This window comes from Primulina eburnea, chromosome 4 (genome assembly GCF_022965805.1).
Source record: "Primulina eburnea isolate SZY01 chromosome 4, ASM2296580v1, whole genome shotgun sequence".
In the NCBI taxonomy this organism is placed as follows: domain Eukaryota; kingdom Viridiplantae; phylum Streptophyta; class Magnoliopsida; order Lamiales; family Gesneriaceae; genus Primulina; species Primulina eburnea.
In genome coordinates, this window is record NC_133104.1 from 7,024,819 (window position 1) to 7,044,129 (window position 19,311).

A 19,311-nucleotide genomic window follows, 5' to 3' on the forward strand; every position below is an offset into this window, starting at 1 on the left:
AATAAACATAACCATTTAGAAATGTGAATCCTAGTGTCAACAGTAGCTGGACAATACCCTTATTTTTAAAACAAGTTTATCATGCACATCAAAACTAGTATCAAAATTAGACATAACAACAAATTAGTTCATTTTATAAACCAACATCAAGCTCCTTAGATGACAAAATCACAAGAAACAACATTCCATATCAATGAAAAACTCAAAAAATCTCAAGTATACGCACTCAACAAGATTTTTAAGAGGTTAGAAGTATTTCTTATACTCAGACCCACAAATTTATATTCATTAAAATATTTAGATATCATTATCATTAGACATGAGTTGTTCATACTTGAGACAAATCAAGAGGCTCCAAGACTTAAATCACATTCTAAGAAAACCATCTATTGGATTTTTTAGTAGCTTTTTTCCACCATTTTCCTCTTTTTCTCCATTTCATCTTCCTTATCATTTTTCCTTTATTTTTTTATAACTAGGTGAAGGACCTCAATTTTTGAGGTATTGACCCAGCTATGTAGTATAATTTTAGAGTATTTATTGTTTTTTTCATGTTTAAATGATTTCATTAAGGATTTATACTTTGGGTTTTTAACATTGTAATTAGATATAATTTGTGTGAGAATAACATAAATTTGATTCAATATGATGGTAGGCGTAAAGTTAAGTTTTGGTAAGTGCATGTAAAAGAAATATACAAAAAGATTATAGTTTAATTGGAAGGCAAGAGGGAAAAAATATTACAAGTAAAAAAACAACATATAATTGAAACCTTTTAATAAGTTTATATGTGTGTATGTGTTATAACTAAATATTTTGTGTCGTAGAAGGTCAATATTTTATTATTTATCTATCATACATCTTGATTTTGCTGCATGCTATAGATACCTAGCTCAGTGCCAATATCTATGGCAAACTCTTGTAAAAGAGAAAGCTTTGCATCCATCGTAATTATTCTTCGTAGGATTATTGTCCATACTGGGTTTGAGTAAATCTTCTTATCAGTTCTTCGACTTCTTTTTGAAATAAGTAGTTATAGTAGCATTGCCCACAATCGACACAAGTACAATAACGATTTACATCCATTGTTTGTGATGATGAAATGATATCTATAGTTAGATCAAATGATATCTATAGTTAGTTTTTTATACCGTAAGCAAAATATGATGGGTCATCATTTGTTTTTGACAAGTGTTAAGATTAAGTTTGTCTGTTTCAATACAATATTGACAATTGTTATATTGTAATATAATATTATAAATAGGTAAGATTAGTCATCACAATTTGTTAGTATATTTTGCCACATGTAATGTCTGACAAAACGTAGTCACTGTTCATTTATATTATGTGAAATAGAATATATATGGTTGTAAAAGAAATAATACACAAAAATCAGGAGATTAAGCTTAAACAAATCTAATAATTTTGAAGGTTACCATTTGCAGTTTATGATTTCGCAAATAAGTTAAGCTCAAGCTCTTTTTAACAAAAATATATTCATGAGTCACTCTTGAATAAAACTTTATCTATTCACAACAAGTTTTTTAGATAAGCTCTTGATGCTACGTTTTATAGCATCAATAACACACGCACGCTTGTTCTAATTGGTAAAGCAACAACAACACAACACAACAGTATCCCACAATATGCTAACAACAAAAGCTAGCTGAAAATTGAAGGAATTTTGGAAATGTGAAAACGAAACCTAGCTAGGAGCAAACAACAATTTTCACAAAAGATGGCCACATATGGGGTGCACCAATAGATAGGCTGCCATGAAGAACAAACAATACCTGAAAATGGAGGGTAAAAGCACTGTCAACAATGTTAGATATCAATAAGGCAAGCAAACAGATAGACACACACACATATTTGAGTTAGCAAGCTAACAACAGCAGCCCGACATAACAACTTCTATAGTACATTATCTGAGCTCCAAGAAGCACGTAGACCATAGTAAACAATCATAGCTTCAAGATTTAGTGAGGCGAAAGACTAAACAACGAACACAAACAAACAAAAATAGAGAGTTAAACTACGAGCATAAGAACATATAAATCAAACTGAAACTTCCAACCACAATTATTAAGGACTTTGGATAAACCACAATTACTAAGGAGTTTGGACAAAAATCGGAACATTGAAACCACAAAAACCAAGAGCGTTGACACCACCAATAGTCGCTGCAAACGAAGGCGCTGTTGAGCTGGTATACAAAAAAAAAAAGCACAGAATAACAAAACAAAAAATCTACATCAACAAAACATAGCAAAGCAGAGGCTCCAAATTCCAATAACCAAGGACACCAAAATACGTCTTTTATTAGTTGTGTGAAAGTTATCGTATTTTATAGTGTGTAGTTTGTAAGTACCTTAGTCTTGTTTTGAATGCTTCAAGCCTTCTTTGGTCATATCTTTCTTAGCTTCAAGTTTTCTTTTACCACTTGAGGCAATTTGATGTTCGACAAGTTCTATTGCCAGATGTTCCTCTGGTGTTTTTGAGGTGCTTTCTTAAGATTCAATCATAGCAATATCTGCCTCATGGTCTTTATGCATATGTAAAGATGTGCTTTTTTCTTCGGAGCTGTGTGATGTTGACGATGAATCAGATGTTGGTAGACATGCGATTATTGTATGTCGAACAAAAACTCTCCCCCTGAGTTCGTTTTTTGATGTTCTGATTTGAAGTAGGAACTGTAGTTTCTTGAATTGTTCATTAATACTGTCAAGACTAAATTCTCTTTCCTGTCATAAATAAGTACAATGAATCTTAACAGATATGGGGATTGTTCTATTGTAGGGAAATGGATTTTATATAAATATACATGTTGCTCTGCTTCGATGATTTCTTCGCCGGACATGCCTAATAGTATTTTTGCCTCGTTATGTTCCACAAAAGCACGTAAATTCCCAGTTCCATCGTACAAATCTGCTTGAAAAAGTAACCTAAATAGATATAATTGGTTACAATGCAAGATTATTAGAATATAAATATATAGTACAAGATATCATGTTGGTTGCTGGTGTAGTTATGTAAACTATAATTATGACTTACAATGGTTTTGGGCTTGGGAAATCATTGTTGCAGTAGAAACATGTAAATTCATATTTGTAGGCTCGTCCAGATGCTCTAGAACAACCTGGAAAAGCTACAAAGTATAACCGATGTTCAGAATCAATTATTTTCAGCGTAGCTCTGATCCAAAAAGATTTGACCTGTAAATGCATATATTTATTTAGAATAGTTTATATTTTTGAGGTGTAAATGTAGGTAAAGCAATGCATGAATGAATGTAAAATTACCATTTCAATTAAGCTAAGAATTTGACTGATTTTCCGTATCTGAAAGCTAAGAGGTGGAGCTATTGCTTGTTTTGCTTTTTCATATAACTTCTCGGTAACAACACTTTCAATATATTCTTTGTTGTTGTTTATCCTACAAAGATAAATCTAAATTATTTATTGGGTTTTCACTCAAAATAGCAGTTTTTTTGTATACAATTAAGGAATAGGAAGCAAATATTGTAGTAACATAACTAATAGTGAGGGGACATAAATTACCATATCATCAGTTGTTTGGCTTGTGGTATGGGAGACTCAAATAAAATAGTACTATTTGGCATTGTTCCAATGGACAACCCTGTGATAATATATTTTAATGAGCAAAGACTACTATATATCAGTATAACTTGCTATAATATATATTTAGCTATTTATCATTTAGATTTACTTAGTAAAGTTTTTATATAATGGAATAAAATCAAGCTTATCTTACCGTAAAATGTGTTCACAGAAAGCCTCATTCCCAAAATGATGGGCATGTTGTGAACATTTTCAACCAGATAAGGAGCTTCGTTTTCCAGAAATTCCTCCCATAATGTGAGGATTAAAGGCTTGCGTCTGTATGCATAATAAAGCTGTAATATCTCTTTGAATATGATTAGGAAAAATCTAAAGTGCACCAATTGACATTGTATATTTTGAAATGAAATGACTTACTCTTCGTGGACAATGACAAAGTCTTGTAAGTGTTTTTTAGTTTTCTCAACGAATCGTGGTAGAAACACATGCATAACACTGCACAATAAGTCTAAAACACAAGACCTGTTCATTAAATAACAAGACTTAGTTGGCATTTCAGGATGTGAAAGGAAAATTGGAGAAAAAACTTAGCTGATTTGTTTGTTAGGCATGTCTGCTATTTGTGGGAATTGTCCAAACGAAGTAAGTTCGTAAGCATGGTCCACGGGAAGTTGTTCTTTTACGTCTGCAAGTTTAATGTAAGTGCTTCGACTCAAGATCATTAATGTTTTGATGCTGCCATAATCGGTGTGTTTCTAATTATTTCCTTGATCTTGGCATTCCCGACATAGTAAGTTTTGTAAAGCTCAACCAACTTGTTTAGTTGGTCCACATCTTGTTCATAGATGATACTTTGCATGCTTGTATTCTGGATGAAATAAAGCGTGTAACTAAACCATATGAAGAACAATTTTTTTTTACAATGCTTTAAAATAATCTTGCCTCTTTATCCAGAAAAATAATTTTTGCTGACTTCCCCATTTCGAAAAACGGATGGGGTTTTTTCTACAACCAAAACCCTTACAAACCAGTTGCGAGTTTCTGGTTTAAGATTTGAAAGAGCTGTACATTTTTCATTCATTAATCTGCATGGTATAGGAAGAACAAGCAAGATATAAATTGCTATTTTCGATAATTCTAACAGATAAGTTCTTGTTAACAATCACAATAAGAAATGACAAATATAATTTATACCTTAGATATGATATCTCTTAAGAATAACACTTTAATATGGTATAAAATAATTTTTAGGGTATGTACAAGTTTTGGGACCAATTAACATGTGGAAAAGTTGTAATAAAGAAATTGAACATTATTGTTTTAAATAAAAATGTAGCCACTGTGAGTAGGAAATTTTCAGAAAAGGCAGAAATCTAATTTGAATATAACAATGCTTTGTCTACAATATTTAACGTAATTGAAAGTACCTAACAAATAGAAAAATAATAGAGTAATAGTTTAACTAAATTAATGTATATTTGCAGCTTGTAGAACCTCGTGATATACAATTTTTTTTGTATAATTCGTATTTTGAATTAATGGTGTTGATGTTCTAATAAGCACTTTTACTTGACCTATATTTTTCGCTCTTGATAAAGCAACATAGAGTTGACCATGTGAGAAAACAGGTTCTTTCAAGTAGACACCAACAAAATCCAAAGTTTTACCTTGTGCTTTGTTAATAGTCATTGCATAACATAGACGTACTGGGAATTGTTTTCTTTTAAATGGAATTGTTGAAAAATTGTCATGTGGAGCTTTTAATGTTATATGTGGAATAAATACTGGCTTTCCTGCATGAGTTCCTACTGAAATTTCAGCATATATAATATTTTTGTTGAATCCTTTGGAAAGAAGACGCGTTCCATTACAGAGACCTTCGGTAGGATTAATATTCCTTAGCAATATGATTGGTGAATTTATTTTCAAAGTTAATTTATGAGGAGGAAGCCCTTGGGGAGTCAAACAGTGAAATAATTCTTGTTGGTCTGGTATGATACAATTACTCGTGTTTTCATCACAACTAAAATATGTCTTCTCCTCGCCTGAAAATTTGCTAATTAGGAGATCATTTATTTCGTGAACGAATTCGTTTCTTGTAGTAAGTATAGCTCGTTTAACAAATGAAGAGAAATCAATATTCGGATCAGAAATGTTTGGAAATACCATGTCTATCAATGCATGTAAAGAAGTAACATCATCTACAAATGGAATGTTTATTTTATTTGGTATTTGAATTTCTTCTTTCTCATTAGTATATTCGATTCCATTACCAATTCTGAGCAAATAAGATGAGAATTCATGATCGAGAAATGCTCGTATATTTTCCTTGAGCTTTATTTTGTCAAATTCTTTCCATAAAGGTGACATAATAATTGAGGCATCTGTAATCGCATCTCTAGTGCTTTTAAGAATTACTGGTAAGGTTTGCCGAAAATCTCCACCAAACACAACAATTTTTTTACCACCGAATAATCTATCTAAACCCATTACATCTTTAAGCATTTCGTTGAAATTTTCAATAGTTATACGTTTAGCCATTGTAGCTTCATCCCAAATAATTAATTTTGCTAGCTTGATTAAATGAGCTAATGTGCTTTGTTTACTAATGCTACAAGAATTCGAATCATTTTCATCTAAAGGTATTTTAAATCTTGAATGTGAAGTACATCCTCCTGGAAGCAAAGATGCTGCTACTCCTGAAGTAGCTGTAGCAAGTTCTATATGACCATTTGAGCGAATTGTTGCAAGGATAGCTTTGTATAAAAAAGTTTTGCCAGTGCCTCCAGGGCCATCAATAAAAAAATCATTTGGTAAATCATTGTTAACATGATACATTATTCGATTATATGCCTGTCTTTGCTCTATATTTAGTTGTTCAACAGCTAAGATATCTTCAGCAGGTATAACTATGTTTTGTTCATTTTGTAATTCTTTTATCATATTATCATGACAACATCTAATTAGGTCATCATTTGCAGGAAAGAAGTCTTCTAAATTTTTTCCCATCGAGTACAAATAATTACCAAGAATGGTTAAAACTTTGTGTTTAGTTACATTAGGAGAAAGAGCCATTGTTGTGTTTAAAATCTTCTGAAAGAAAAGTTTCGAATTTGAGCCATAAATGTTGGGGATTTTTTGGATTACAATATACAAGAACAATAGCAAATAAGTGTCGTAAAGCATGGGGCATTAAGTAAGCAGCAGCTTCTTGCATACACATATTAGCAGTGCTGTCAGCCTCTACTAAGCCTAATATTTGTGCAGCCTCTCTGAAAGTTTTGAAAGTTTCTCCATTGATTGTTCTTAAGTCTGTAAAAGATGTTGGTTTCCTAACATGCATTAATAGCAACTTCAAATAAAACTTTTCACCGTCTGAAGGACGACAATTAAAAATCCTACCAATAACCTCATTTTTCTACGCGGTTCCATTCTTTTGAATCACTGTGCCATGTAAAATATTCAGGAAACTCAACGCATAAACAATTCATTTTTTTAGAATATTCATTGTATTTATTCATGCAGACTAATTGGGTTAGTATTGTTTTTTTATTTGTAGGGTTATTAGCAATGTTGTATAATGATTGATTAGCATGGAAAGTTATAACTTGTTCATTCTCTAGTTGAATAGGTAAACATATTACTGATGGATACAAATGGTTTAGATCAAATTTGAAAATTCGCCAAGCAGCTTCAGGAGGTGAAATCCATCTTGCAGTTTGAAATTTTTTGATTTCATCAACCACATGCTCTTTTTCATCTGTAGCTAGTGTATATAAAATTTTATCGTGTCCTTTGTAAATATATTTGTAAATGTATTTTATAGCTTGCATTGTTGAACATATTTCAACATTAATATATCAATTAAATTTAGCCAATAGATATTGGTTGTAAGGTACTACCCACCGATTATCTAGTCGTGAACCCCTAACAATAACAATATGGTTGACATTTCTACGATGGTATATTGGATATGAATTTGTACCATATTTTGTATACTCTGAGAAGTCTTTAGGGTAATTAAATTTACAGGAATTTTTTTTCATACAAGGGCACGATGGATTAACCAAACCACAAGGTCCATGCATCATATGCTTTACAACTAATGAAAGCAAATATGATTGAGTTTGTGGATCAGATAATTCGGCACTAACAACTCTATCAAATGCTTCTGGACAAAAGAGTTTTGATGCTTGATTGAAAATAAGCAAAAAATGAGCATGTGATAGACCTCTTTTTTGGAACTCTATCACATAAGTATAAGCAATAACATGACCAAATATGTCTTTCTTGAACAATTCATCTTTTAAAACCTGAAGTTTTGCACGAAATATTCTAGTGATTAAGTCAGACCTATTATGTATTTCATCAGAAGGTAGACAAAGAGCTTTTATTTCTGGCCAATTTGGATTCGAAGTCATTGTCAAAAAATATTAGGTTTCCCATAGCGTTGAACTAAAGTTATCGCATCCATATATCTTCTACGCATATCTCTAGGACCTCCAATAAATGAAGTAGGTAATACTATGCGTTTTCCAATATCAGCACCCATTTCACATCCATGTTTTATACTATCTAGTAAACCACGATATGCTTCATTTCTTAAACGATTTTGCATGTTTGAATTTTTAAAAAAGTCCAACCTCGATGTTTCAATTTGATGTACATATCTACTATATACTGTTGCAGAAGCCTACCAGTATGTAGCAAAAAAAACTTGTCGTTCTCTCTAGTTTGTAATTTATAACAATAATATTCACGACATGGCACTGTTGATCTTTGAGTGCTGTTTTTTTTTTCAAAGCTACATAAAAAATAAAACAAATATGTAAGTACAACTAAATGTGAAGAATAAATTTCAAAATAGAAACAAAAAGGAACAATTCTAACTTATCCTGATTTTCAATGTCTATGAGATAATCTTTATCCGTAGAATTTTGGATGCTGTAAAGGGTTTCATTATTGCATGTTGGTCTAGGATATATTTTCTTTTGTTGTTGGTTTAATCTTCAATTTTTCGATGCCAGCCAAATTCTCCATTTGGAAATATAAGAGGATATTGCATGGGATCGTAACAAGCAAAGTAATGTTTAATTATCTGTGGTTGACTATCTTTTGGATATACTTGTATATGTTGACTCACATATTGTTCGCTTTCATCAGATTCTAACCATATTCCCGCAACTTGAGATACAGTAGGTTTATTAAAAACTCGTTGGTCAATAGCAGGGTCAGCTTGCAAAGTGATTTTATAATCATGTAGGTTGTCAATACTATTAAGACTTCGGAAAAAATTTGCACAAGGATTTACCGTTAAAATATTTATCATTTTTTCTATAAGGGTTTCCTTAAATTTTGAGCTAATACGCATCCGGTTCAAGATTTCATGGTCAGTGTCAAAAAAAATATAGTTGGAGATTTTTGGCACTTTCATGATTTGATGGTGTTAGTTGTCCTATGAAGTGATAAACTTAACCTTGTACACGAAAAGTATAAATTCTAGCATTTCTTTTAGCAAAAGATTTGTCGCGATGTACTCCCATCGATGTGAATGCATACATATTATTGTAACTACGAACACAATTATTGAATTCCTCAGCATTTTCAGCATTACCAAGATACAATTGTACCAGTTCGAAAGCCATTTCTATCGACAAGAGATTTATTTCCCCTAATGAACAACAAAATGCAGGTGACTCTAAATAAATATGTTCAGCATCACAAAATGCACAATTTGGCACATCAGGTAGTAGATCTGGAGTTGTTGCTATAAATTTTAACGGGTCACCTTCAACATTTTGTGTCTCAAAAGTATCTAAAATTGGTATTTCATTTTGTTTTGCTCGTCGAGAATTTTTTGCTAATCTCCGTTCTTCTAGGCAGACATATTTCCTTTTACGACATTTTCTTCTTTCGCAACTGGCATCTAAATTATTGTTGATTTTGTTGTGTGACATTGCTGCTAATTTTATGAACTAAGAAGAATAAAAATATACAGCTTAAATATTCCTAAATGTAATGTTATGGAAAACTAAGAAAACGCGTACCTATATGCTGATTGAGTCGAGGAGCTGGCCATTTTTTCCCAGAATATACCTCAGCGCATGCAGATCGTTTATGTTCACACAGCAAAGCGCAAATAACCTTGAGGAAAAATAAGTATTACAATTAACAGAGGCAAAGTCAGCATTTTAGTTTTACCAAAAGTGTAAACCAATATGTGAAAAAATATTTATTTTTGGGCGAGGTGTTTCAGCTAAGCATCTACTGAATCGTTGGAAGATTTAAGGGATTTTTTTGCCTGTTTGTCGTTTGGATTATACTTCTTCTTTTCCTCTTGTTTTCTACGAGTACATTGTTTCTTGTCAAAGACTAATATTGTATATGATTTAGTTCGAAGATGGTTTAGTAGTGTTTATGCCCTTGTCAGTTTTGAAGGTGTTCTGGAAACCCTTAATTTGGAGCCAATCGAGGAAATAATTTAGTTATATTGATTGAAAATATTATATCATCATTATCTACACAAATAGTATTAATTTACTATGGTACAACAGTAGCTATTTTTCTGCTCAAAATTTAAGCTCTTTGAACAAATACTGAAGGATTGGAAAATACAATGAGGCTTTAGAAAAGTTTGCGTCAGTATTAGGTTCTAAACCAGAGGCAGAGGAATCTGTTGTAGCAAGTTGATGTAGCTAACGAGCTTTGGTAGTCCGAAGAAATTCACAAACCCAAAAAAAAATCCCAAAGCTGTTCCAGTTGATAACTTTAGTTCATTAGAAAGGATCAAACCAAGAAACTTAAAAAGAAACCCAATTGATAACGAGGGAAAAACAAGAACAAGCAAACATATGGAAGAAGCTTAAATGCCCAAACCAACAACCAGAACAAAAATAATGAACAAAAACAAACAACCCAAAAAGAAGAACAAGGAAATAAACCTGGGCAAAGCTTGAACCGAAGCAACAGACGGTACACCGAGAAATAAGACTAGGAGCTGGAGAAGTTGTGAAGACGAAAGAGAGGAGATTACTGCACTTCCTTACACCGAGAAGCTTGAATGCCCAAACCAGAAATTAACACAAAAAGAAGAATAAATGCCCAAATCAGAACCTAACACAAAAAATAGAACGAAAGCAGAAAATCCAAAAAGAAGAACAAGGAAACAAACCTATACAAAGCTTGAACCGAAGCAGTAGACGGTCGCCGAGCGAAGCAGCGGACGGTCGCCGAGCGAAGCAGGAGTGCAACCGAAAAAACAAAAAATAGAACGAACACAGAAAACCCAAAAAGAAGAACAAGGAAACAAACCTAGACAAAGCTTGAACCTAAGCAGCTGACGGTCGTCGAGCGAAGCAGCGAACGGTCGTCGAGCGAAGCAGGAGTAGAACCGACGAAGTTGTGAGGACGAAAGAGAGGAGATTACTGCACTTCCTTCCACCGATTTACTACGCGAGATCTGTCCCTTGTTGCTGTGAAGAGGAGGTTGGGATAAATACCATTCAAGATCTGTTCGCGATGTGAGAAATCAATTTTATAGATGTGGAGATGGGCATGTCACACACGTGTATTTTGCTTCACCTGCAACTGGATGGAAACTGGCCATCACCAACTTTTTCCCTCTTTTAGTATAGTAGATGTCAGCCAAGAATAGATCTTGAGTCACTAGAAAATTTCTTTGATTAATTAAGTACAATGAGAACAAAAATATATCTAAAAGATCAACCTAGCTCAATCAATTAAAAAATTCAATTTTCTAAACTTCTAGGCTCAAATATTCAAAATGTACCTCAAGAAACATATAACCATATTTATTGTAAGTATCTCAAATCTCACATAATCAAGTGTCTTCGTGCAAATGTCAACAATTTTTCATTCTATTGCAACATATCTTAAATCAATGTTTTTTTCAGTAAATTTGAATCCAAACATTCTTTCGAAGACGAGTAAGCCACGAAATGATTTACACCAACTTTTATAACCCAAACTTTCTTGCTATCATTTTGACTCAATTCAATATTTGGAGGTGTAGATCTTGATATTTTTTGTATGAAACACATAATCTTTTTCTTTTTCAAATATCTTAAATACTCAAAACATTTAGGTCATATATAGGTTAACAATGATGATAAATCAGAAAAAATTTAGTGAACTTACCTACATGTCTTTAAGGCTGATCTTTCTTTATTTAATGAACATTGTATGTCTTTGAGACCGGAATTCTCCATTCATCTTTCTCTTTTGAACATTGTTCTTGACATTGACGCATTTCCTTCATATCGTGTTCCATTTCGATCATTGTTGTCTCTCTGCAAAGATAAAATATGATCAAGATTATCGGTTCCATATTAAAAAACTTAATTCATTATTGGAAGTGAATGAGTCATTTAGAGTGTCATTCATTTCTTCTCACTTCTTGCAACAACCAATTCATTCTCATGTGCAAGCCTTTTCAATTATTCTTTCTCTTTTCAAGAGCCATCACTGTAGAACCCGTAAATCAGTCTACGTATAAGCCATGCATAATTCTAGATTTTTAAATTTAATTGACTTCATTACATGATTATTTTAAATGCATTTCTTTGAAGTTAATTATTTTATTATTTCAGTTCAGTAGTTGATTTTTAGCATTTCAGTTATTTCAGTGAGGCCGGACCGGAGTTGAAATTTTGAGATAGGATTTAAGATTCGAGAAATATTTCCAGGAGTTTATTTAGCTAGCAAGTAAGTTCATTTAAGTTAAAAAGAAGTTTAAGAAATTATTTAAGTTGCTTGAGGTGATTAAGAAATAAACCCATTTAAGTTGCATAATTAAGGGGTTAGCTCACTAAATTAATTAAAGGATTAGTGAGGCTTTTAAGAGTTATTAATTTAGTAAATAAACAACACTCCCCATTCATTTTTAGAAGCAAAATTTCGGCCCCTTAAGATGATAGCCTATCATTTGTCAACTCATCAACCTTTTGACCCATTCTTTGTTAAGCTAGCATGTAAACCTTTTAATTATTGAGCAACCTTAATTAATTAACTAATAAACATAATCCTAATCTAGATGGGAAAGGAAAAAAATCGGTCATTCCCCCCCCCCCCAAGAAGACTTGTCAAACAAACATCTTATTCCAATTTAATGAGGTGGGCTTGGTCATTGAGTTGAGATCCTATATTTGTGGATCTTGCCCCTCACCTCCATAACCACTCCATCACACCCCTCCCCACCAAAATTCAGACCATTTTGAGTGTCAAAAACGTGAGTCATAGCTAGGGAGAAAGGGAGAAAGATCAAGAGCAAGGAAAGGTAGAAAAGGAAGCCACTCCGTCTCCTCCGCGCCGTATCGCTTCGTTCTTTTCGTTTTATTTCGAAACGAATCCAAGGCATGTATATACTTTTTCTAAACCTCAATCAAGTCATATTATCAGTATTTTTAAGTGCATGATCAGATTTCATCATGATAAAACCGAAATGTTTCAAGAATTTTTCAGAAAACCAACATGAAGATTTTTCGGTTTTCTTGGGCAGCTTCACGGTTTGCTTCGTGTTGTGGATTTCAGGTTATGGTTCGACTCCAGGTTCCCAAGGCGACTCCTAGACATGTAATAGGATGCATTAGGACCATGTTGGTCCAATTAAACAAGCCCCATGCTTGCTGGAAAAACGAAATGACAGCAACTCCCCATTTATGCCCATTTGTGTTTCGAAAATTCTGTTTGCTGTCATAAGGGAAAGGATCTGATCTTGGCTGCCCTTAGGGCCTATAGCCATGGTTAGATCACTTCCCTAGCATGTATAAGACGTGAATAAGTTTCCCTTTTGGTGGCTTGGTCCATGGCTAAGTGGTTTTTACAGAAAACAACAAGAACAGCCCCTCCCCACTTCGGCTCTTCCATTTGACAGCTAGTGTGTGTTCGATTTTGTGGTGTGGTGTGAATCTTGGTTGGCCTTTGGCCCATAGCCACGGTTCATACCATACCACGGGATGTCTGGATCGTGCCATGGTCAATGAAATGGCCACTGGAATGACACGAGACGACAAGCGAAGCCAAACTCCCTACGCGCGCAGAATTTCCTTCTCGGCTAGGTGTGTAGTCTCGTTTCTGGTGGGATGAGAATTGTGGCTGGTCTTGTGCCCTTAGCCATGGTTCAAATCCTTCCTTGGGATGTTGGTAAGGGTCTCTGGTCGGTGGTGTAAGCCCCAATGGCCGGCGGACTCGAAAACGACACAAGGAAAACAAGTGCGCAGCTGCTGTATTTTTTTGACAGCAAGTATGCTGCTGTTCAGAGGCGTCGTTTGAGTTCTTGGTTGGCTTTTAGCCCATAGCCTTGGACTGGACAATGCCTCCTTGAGTTAGGAAGGTCGTGTTTTTGACCGTTCGTCATTCGGATCATTTTTGAAGTCGTACGAGAATTTACGGTGCGATGCGCCAAGTTGCGCAGCTGCTGGAAAATTTACAGCAAGTTGCTGTGTCGGTTCAGAGGCTCGTTCGAGTTCTTGGTTGGCTTTTAGCCTATGGACTTGGACTGGAAAGTGCCCCTTTGAGTTGGAAAGGTCATGTTTTTGACCGTTTGTCATTCGGATCATTTTTGAAGTCGTACGAGAATTTACGGTGCGATGTGCCAAATTGACTCTCGAAAGAACGTTTCTTGTTTTGGCCTCCATTCCGACCCTATGGTTGCCGAGGGATGGATCAAATCTCTCGAGGTCATTTTCGAGTTTATGGAGCTAGGAGACGCAGACCGAGTCCGGTGTGCTACCTATCTGTTCACTAGAGACGCCCGCTTATGGTGGGAAGGAGCGTCGGTAGCCCTGACTTTGGCTACACTTTCTTGGACACGCTTTACGGAGGTTTTCTACTCCAAGTATTTTGCTGAGGAGATTCGTACCAGGTTGACCACCGAGTTCATGAGTCTGAGACAGGGGGATATGACGGTTACGGAGTTTATCCGTAAGTTCGAGAGGGGCTGTCACTTTGTGCCCCTGATCGCGAATGATGCCAAAGCTAAGTTGATGCATTTCCTGGTGGGTTTAAGGCCGATCTTGCGCCGGGATATTAGGGTGTCTGACCCTGCTACTTATGAGATTTCCGTCTCCAAATCCCTAGCCGCAGAGCAGGACCTGCAGGATATTGAGAGGGATCGCCAGGGCATGCGCCCAGTCCAGGCACCGCACCGCCCTCCTCCTCATCAGCATCAGCAGCAGAATAAGAGGCCTTTTTATGGACCGCCCAGGAACCGAGGCCAGCAGCAACAGCAGCAGCAGCAGCGGGGACGCCCAGCCCCGAGGACTCAGGAGCACCCAGTCTGTCCCAGGTGCTCACGTCGCCATCATGGAGCATGTATGGCTGGCTCAGGAAAGTGTTTTAAATGTGGCAGTCCAGACCACATGTTGCTGCAGTGCCCTCAGAGGAATGTGCCTACCCAAGGCAGAGTTTTTGCTCTCCATGCCACGGAAACAAACCCGGAGACTATGTTGTTGACATGTACTTTTAAGCTTAAAGTTATTATTTGAACTTCCATGTTTTGGGAATCGGGATTTAGATTTGAACATTAGAACTGCGATAGGATTGCATGCTCTACTCAATATTAGTTTGGGGATTTAAGTTAGAAGAACTTTGACCTTTGCATGCCTATAAGTTTAACTCTTGTAGCTATTGGGTTCAACTTAGAGTTCCGATCTTTCAGGGAGAATTTTTATATCTGGTTCCGCTACCAAGGCCTTGATAGATTCAGGGGCCACTCACTCGTTTATTTCGGAGGTCTTTGCAAACTTTCTCAAGATCAAGACCATTGGGCTAGACACAGCCTTTTCAGTAGTGTTGCCGTCAGGCGAGGAGATGGCAGCTACCAATGTTATCCGAGATATAGATCTTGAGCTGCACGGTAATCTTGTTTATGCGGATCTGATCGTGCTACCGATGCCAGAATTTGACATCATCCTAGGGATGGACTGGCTATTGAGGAACAGAGTGTTGATAGATTTCCAGCGGAGATCTGTTCTGGTCCGACCGCCTGGAATGGAGCAGTTCTTATTTGAGCCGGACAGGTACTTTTCCTTACCACGCATTATTCCTTATGTTCAGGCCAGGAAGCTCATGCATAGAGGGTGTCGGGCATTTCTAGCGACCTTTTTATCTGTCCCCGAGGAACCCAGCCAGTCAGCCTCAGATGTTCCGATTGTCAGAGATTTCTTAGACGTTTTTCCCGAAGACGTCTCTGGTATGCCGCCCGAGAGAGAGCTGGAGTTTTCCATTGAGCTTATGCCAGGCACGGCTCCGATATCCAAAGCGCCGTACCGATTAGCACCGACAGAGATGGCAGAGTTGAAGAAGCAGATTCAGGAACTCCTGGACAAGGAATTCATTCGCCCGAGCTTTTCACCATGGGGCGCGCCAGTCTTGTTTGTTAAGAAGAAGGATGGCTCTATGAGACTTTGCATTGACTACCGGGAATTGAACAGGGTTACAGTGAAGAACAAATACCCACTTCCGAGGATCGAGGATTTGTTTGACCAGTTGCAGGGAGCTTCAATTTTCTCCAAGATTGATCTGCGTTCCGGTTATCACCAGTTGAGGGTGAAGGATGCTGATGTTTTCAAGACTGATTTCAGGACTCGTTACGGTCACTATGAGTTTCTTGTGATGCCGTTCGGTCTGACGAATGCGCCAGCGATCTTCATGGATCTCATGAATCGCGTATTTCAGCCGTATCTTGACCAGTTTGTGATAGTGTTCATAGACGACATTCTCGTCTACTCCAAGAGTCAAGAGGATCACAGCAGACATTTGACCACAGTGTTGCAGACCTTGCAGAAGCACAAGTTATTCGCAAAGTTCAGTAAGTGCGAATTCTGGTTAGAGAAGGTGGCGTTCTTAGGCCACATAGTTTCTAGCAGTGGTATTGAGGTAGACCCAGCAAAGGTTACAGCAGTCAGAGATTGGGTTGTGCCTCAGAATGCATCTGAAATCCGCAGTTTTCTCGGCCTAGCAGGATATTACCGGAAATTCATTAAGGGATTCTCCTCTATTGCCGTTCCACTCACATCATTGACCAAGAAGAATGTGAAATTTGTATGGAGCGAGGAGTGTCAGAAGAGCTTTGATACTTTGAAGCAAGCTCTTATCTCAGCACCAGTTTTGGCCATGCCGTCAGGGCCTGGAGAGTTTGTTCTGTACACCGATGCTTCGAAGCTCGGTCTTGGCGCAGTATTGATGCAGCATGGGAAAGTGATAGCATATGCTTCTCGACAGCTGAAAATCCACGAAAAGAACTATCCCACCCATGATCTATAGTTTGCAGCCGTAGTATTCGCCCTGAAGATCTGGAGGCATTATTTGTATGGAGAGAAGTGTCAGATCTTTACCGACCACAAGAGCCTCAAGTATTTCTTTACACAGAAGGAGCTGAACATGCGTCAGAGGCGTTGGTTGGAGCTTGTGAAGGATTATGACTGTGACATTAGCTACCACCCGGGTAAAGCTAATGTAGTTGCGGATGCTTTGAGCAGAAAAGTCGCAGTGATGGCTCATTTGACGATGCAGAAACCTCTTCAGATTCAGATGCGGAGGTTTGATCTGGAGACTTACCCTCGAGATAGAGTTCCTCGTCTATCTATCTTGACCATTCAGTCTTCTCTTTTGGACCGTATTCGCTGTGGTCAGGCAGCAGATGAGCAGTTGGCACAGTGGAAGAAGAGAGATGAAGCCAAGGGCAGTGTCTTGTATTCAGTCAGCGACGATATTGTGAGATACCGAGACAGGATATGGATTCCTAGCAGTGATTCTATCCGAGCAGACATCTTATCACAGGCCCATACATCCCCGTACTCCATTCACCCTGGGAGTACGAAGATGTACAAAGATCTGCAGCTATTGTATTGGTGGCCGGGTATGAAGAAGGACATCAGACGGTTTGTGTCCGAGTGGTTGACCTGTCAGTTAGTGAAGGCCGAGCATCAGAGACCAGCAGGTTTGCTCAAGCCTCTTCCTATTCCTGAGTGGAAATGGGAGAACGTCACCATGGACTTCGTGACCGGTTTGCCGAAGTCAGTCAGAGGATCAAATGCCATTTGGGTGATTGTAGATCGTCTTACCAAATCAGCGCACTTCTTGCCCATTAAGACGACTTTCACCATGGTTCAGTATGCAGAGTTGTATATCCGAGAGATAGTCCGACTCCATGGCATTCCAGTTTCGATCGTATCTGACAGAGACCCCAGATTTACTTCTTCTTTTTGGAAGAGCTTGCATTCGACTATGGGTACGAAGTTGCTGTTTAGCACAGCCTTTCATCCACAGACAGATGGGCAGTCAGAGCGAGTTATTCAGATCTTAGAGGATCTTCTTCGTGCTTGTGTGATTGACTTCTCAGGGAGTTGGGAGTCGAAATTGCCATTGGTAGAGTTCACCTATAACAACAGTTTCCAGTCGTCTATTGGTATGGCTCCGTATGAAGCACTGTATGGCCGTAAGTGTAGATCTCCTGTTCATTGGGATGAAGTAGGAGAGAGAGCAGAATTGGGTCCAGAGATTATTCAGCAGGCTGCCGATGTAGTAGTCAAGATCCGTGATAGGATGAGGACTGCACAGAGCCGACAGAAGAGTTATGCCGATCAGCGGAGGAGAGATTTAGAGTTTGCAGTGGGCGACCATGTCTTTGTGAAAGTGGCACCTATGAAGGGTGTCATGAGATTTGGGAAGAAAGGGAAGCTCAGTCCGAGATTCATCGGACCATTTGAGATCCTTGACAGAGTTGGGACGCTAGCTTATCGTGTTGCTCTTCCGCCGAATTTGGCCGGAGTACACAATGTCTTCCACGTCTCTATGCTGAGGAAGTATATGGCAAATCCTTCGCATGTCTTGAACTTTGAGCCGTTGCAGCTTACTCCGAACCTATCTTATGAGAAGAGACCAGTGCAAATCCTAGACAGACAGGAGAAGAAGCTTCGGAACAAGCTGGTTAAGCGAGTCAAAGTCAAATGGCTCAACCATTCAAAGGAGGAAGCTACATGGGAGTCTGAGTCGGAGATGAGAGAGCGTTACCCCGAGTTATTCGGTGAGTTTTAATTTCGAGGACGAAATTTCTCTTAAGGGGGGAAGGATTTGTAGAACCCGTAAATCAGTCTACGTATAAGCCATGCATAATTCTAGATTTTTAAATTTAATTGACTTCATTACATGATTATTTTAAATGCATTTCTTTGAAGTTAATTATTTTATTATTTCAGTTCAGTAGTTGATTTTTAGCATTTCAGTTATTTCAGTGAGGCCGGACCGGAGTTGGAATTTTGAGATAGGATTTAAGATTCGAGAAATATTTTCAGGAGTTTATTTAGCTAGCAAGTAAGTTCATTTAAGTTAAAAAGAAGTTTAAGGAATTATTTAAGTTGCTTGAGGTGATTAAGAAATAAGCCCATTTAAGTTGCATAATTAAGGGGTTAGCTCACTAAACTAATTAAAAGATTAGTGAGGCTTTTAAGAGTTATTAATTTAGTAAATAAACAACACTCCCCATTCATTTTTAGAAGCAAAATTTCGGCCCCTTAAGATGATAGCCTATCATTTGTCAACTCATCAACCTTTTGACCCATTCTTTGTTAAGCTAGCATGTAAACCTTTTAATTATTGAGCAACCTTAATTAATTAACTAATAAACATTATCCTAATCTAGATGGGAAAGGAAAAAAATCGGTCATTCCCCCCCCCCCCCAAGAAGACTTGTCAAACAAACATCTTATTC

At 37.0% G+C, this 19,311-nt stretch overlaps 2 protein-coding genes across 3 annotated transcripts; both read right to left on the reverse strand.

Moving 5' to 3' along the window:
• Positions 1–1,510: 1,510 nt before the first annotated feature.
• On the reverse strand, positions 1,511–11,045 carry LOC140830818 (replication protein A 70 kDa DNA-binding subunit D-like). Of its 2 annotated transcripts, none has more exons than XM_073194311.1 (12): positions 10,753–11,045; positions 10,523–10,636; positions 9,629–9,725; positions 4,524–4,666; positions 3,999–4,449; positions 3,775–3,899; positions 3,561–3,639; positions 3,303–3,435; positions 3,055–3,215; positions 2,825–2,945; positions 2,372–2,744; positions 1,511–1,793 (listed from the first exon to the last, which is right to left on the reverse strand). In XM_073194311.1, exons 5-11 carry the CDS (start codon positions 4,133–4,135, stop codon positions 2,511–2,513), a joined length of 990 nt encoding a protein of 329 aa, XP_073050412.1. In that variant the 5' UTR covers positions 4,136–4,449; positions 4,524–4,666; positions 9,629–9,725; positions 10,523–10,636; positions 10,753–11,045; the 3' UTR covers positions 1,511–1,793; positions 2,372–2,510. The 2 variants fall into 2 exon arrangements, with proteins under 2 accessions (XP_073050412.1, XP_073050413.1); XM_073194312.1 differs by having other exon boundaries at positions 3,775–3,916; positions 10,753–11,041.
• On the reverse strand, positions 5,049–6,656 carry LOC140830038 (uncharacterized). The gene has a single exon (XM_073193318.1). It carries the CDS (start codon positions 6,654–6,656, stop codon positions 5,049–5,051), a length of 1,608 nt encoding a protein of 535 aa, XP_073049419.1.
• Positions 11,046–19,311: the final 8,266 nt, after the last annotated feature.

What these genes read in the sequence shown, in the direction of transcription:
- LOC140830818 (XM_073194311.1), bottom strand. Translation starts at nt 4,135, where the DNA reads ATGCCAACTAAGTCTTGTTATTTAATGAACAGGTCTTGTGTTTTAGAC. An exon ending in GCCAAACAACTGATGATATG is followed by an intron (nt 3,436 to 3,560) that starts GTAATTTATGTC and finishes TTATCTTTGTAG; the next exon opens with GATAAACAACAACAAAGAAT. An exon ending in TTCTTAGCTTAATTGAAATG is followed by an intron (nt 3,216 to 3,302) that starts GTAATTTTACAT and finishes ATGCATTTACAG; the next exon opens with GTCAAATCTTTTTGGATCAG.
- LOC140830038 (XM_073193318.1), bottom strand. Translation starts at nt 6,656, where the DNA reads ATGGCTCTTTCTCCTAATGTAACTAAACACAAAGTTTTAACCATTCTT.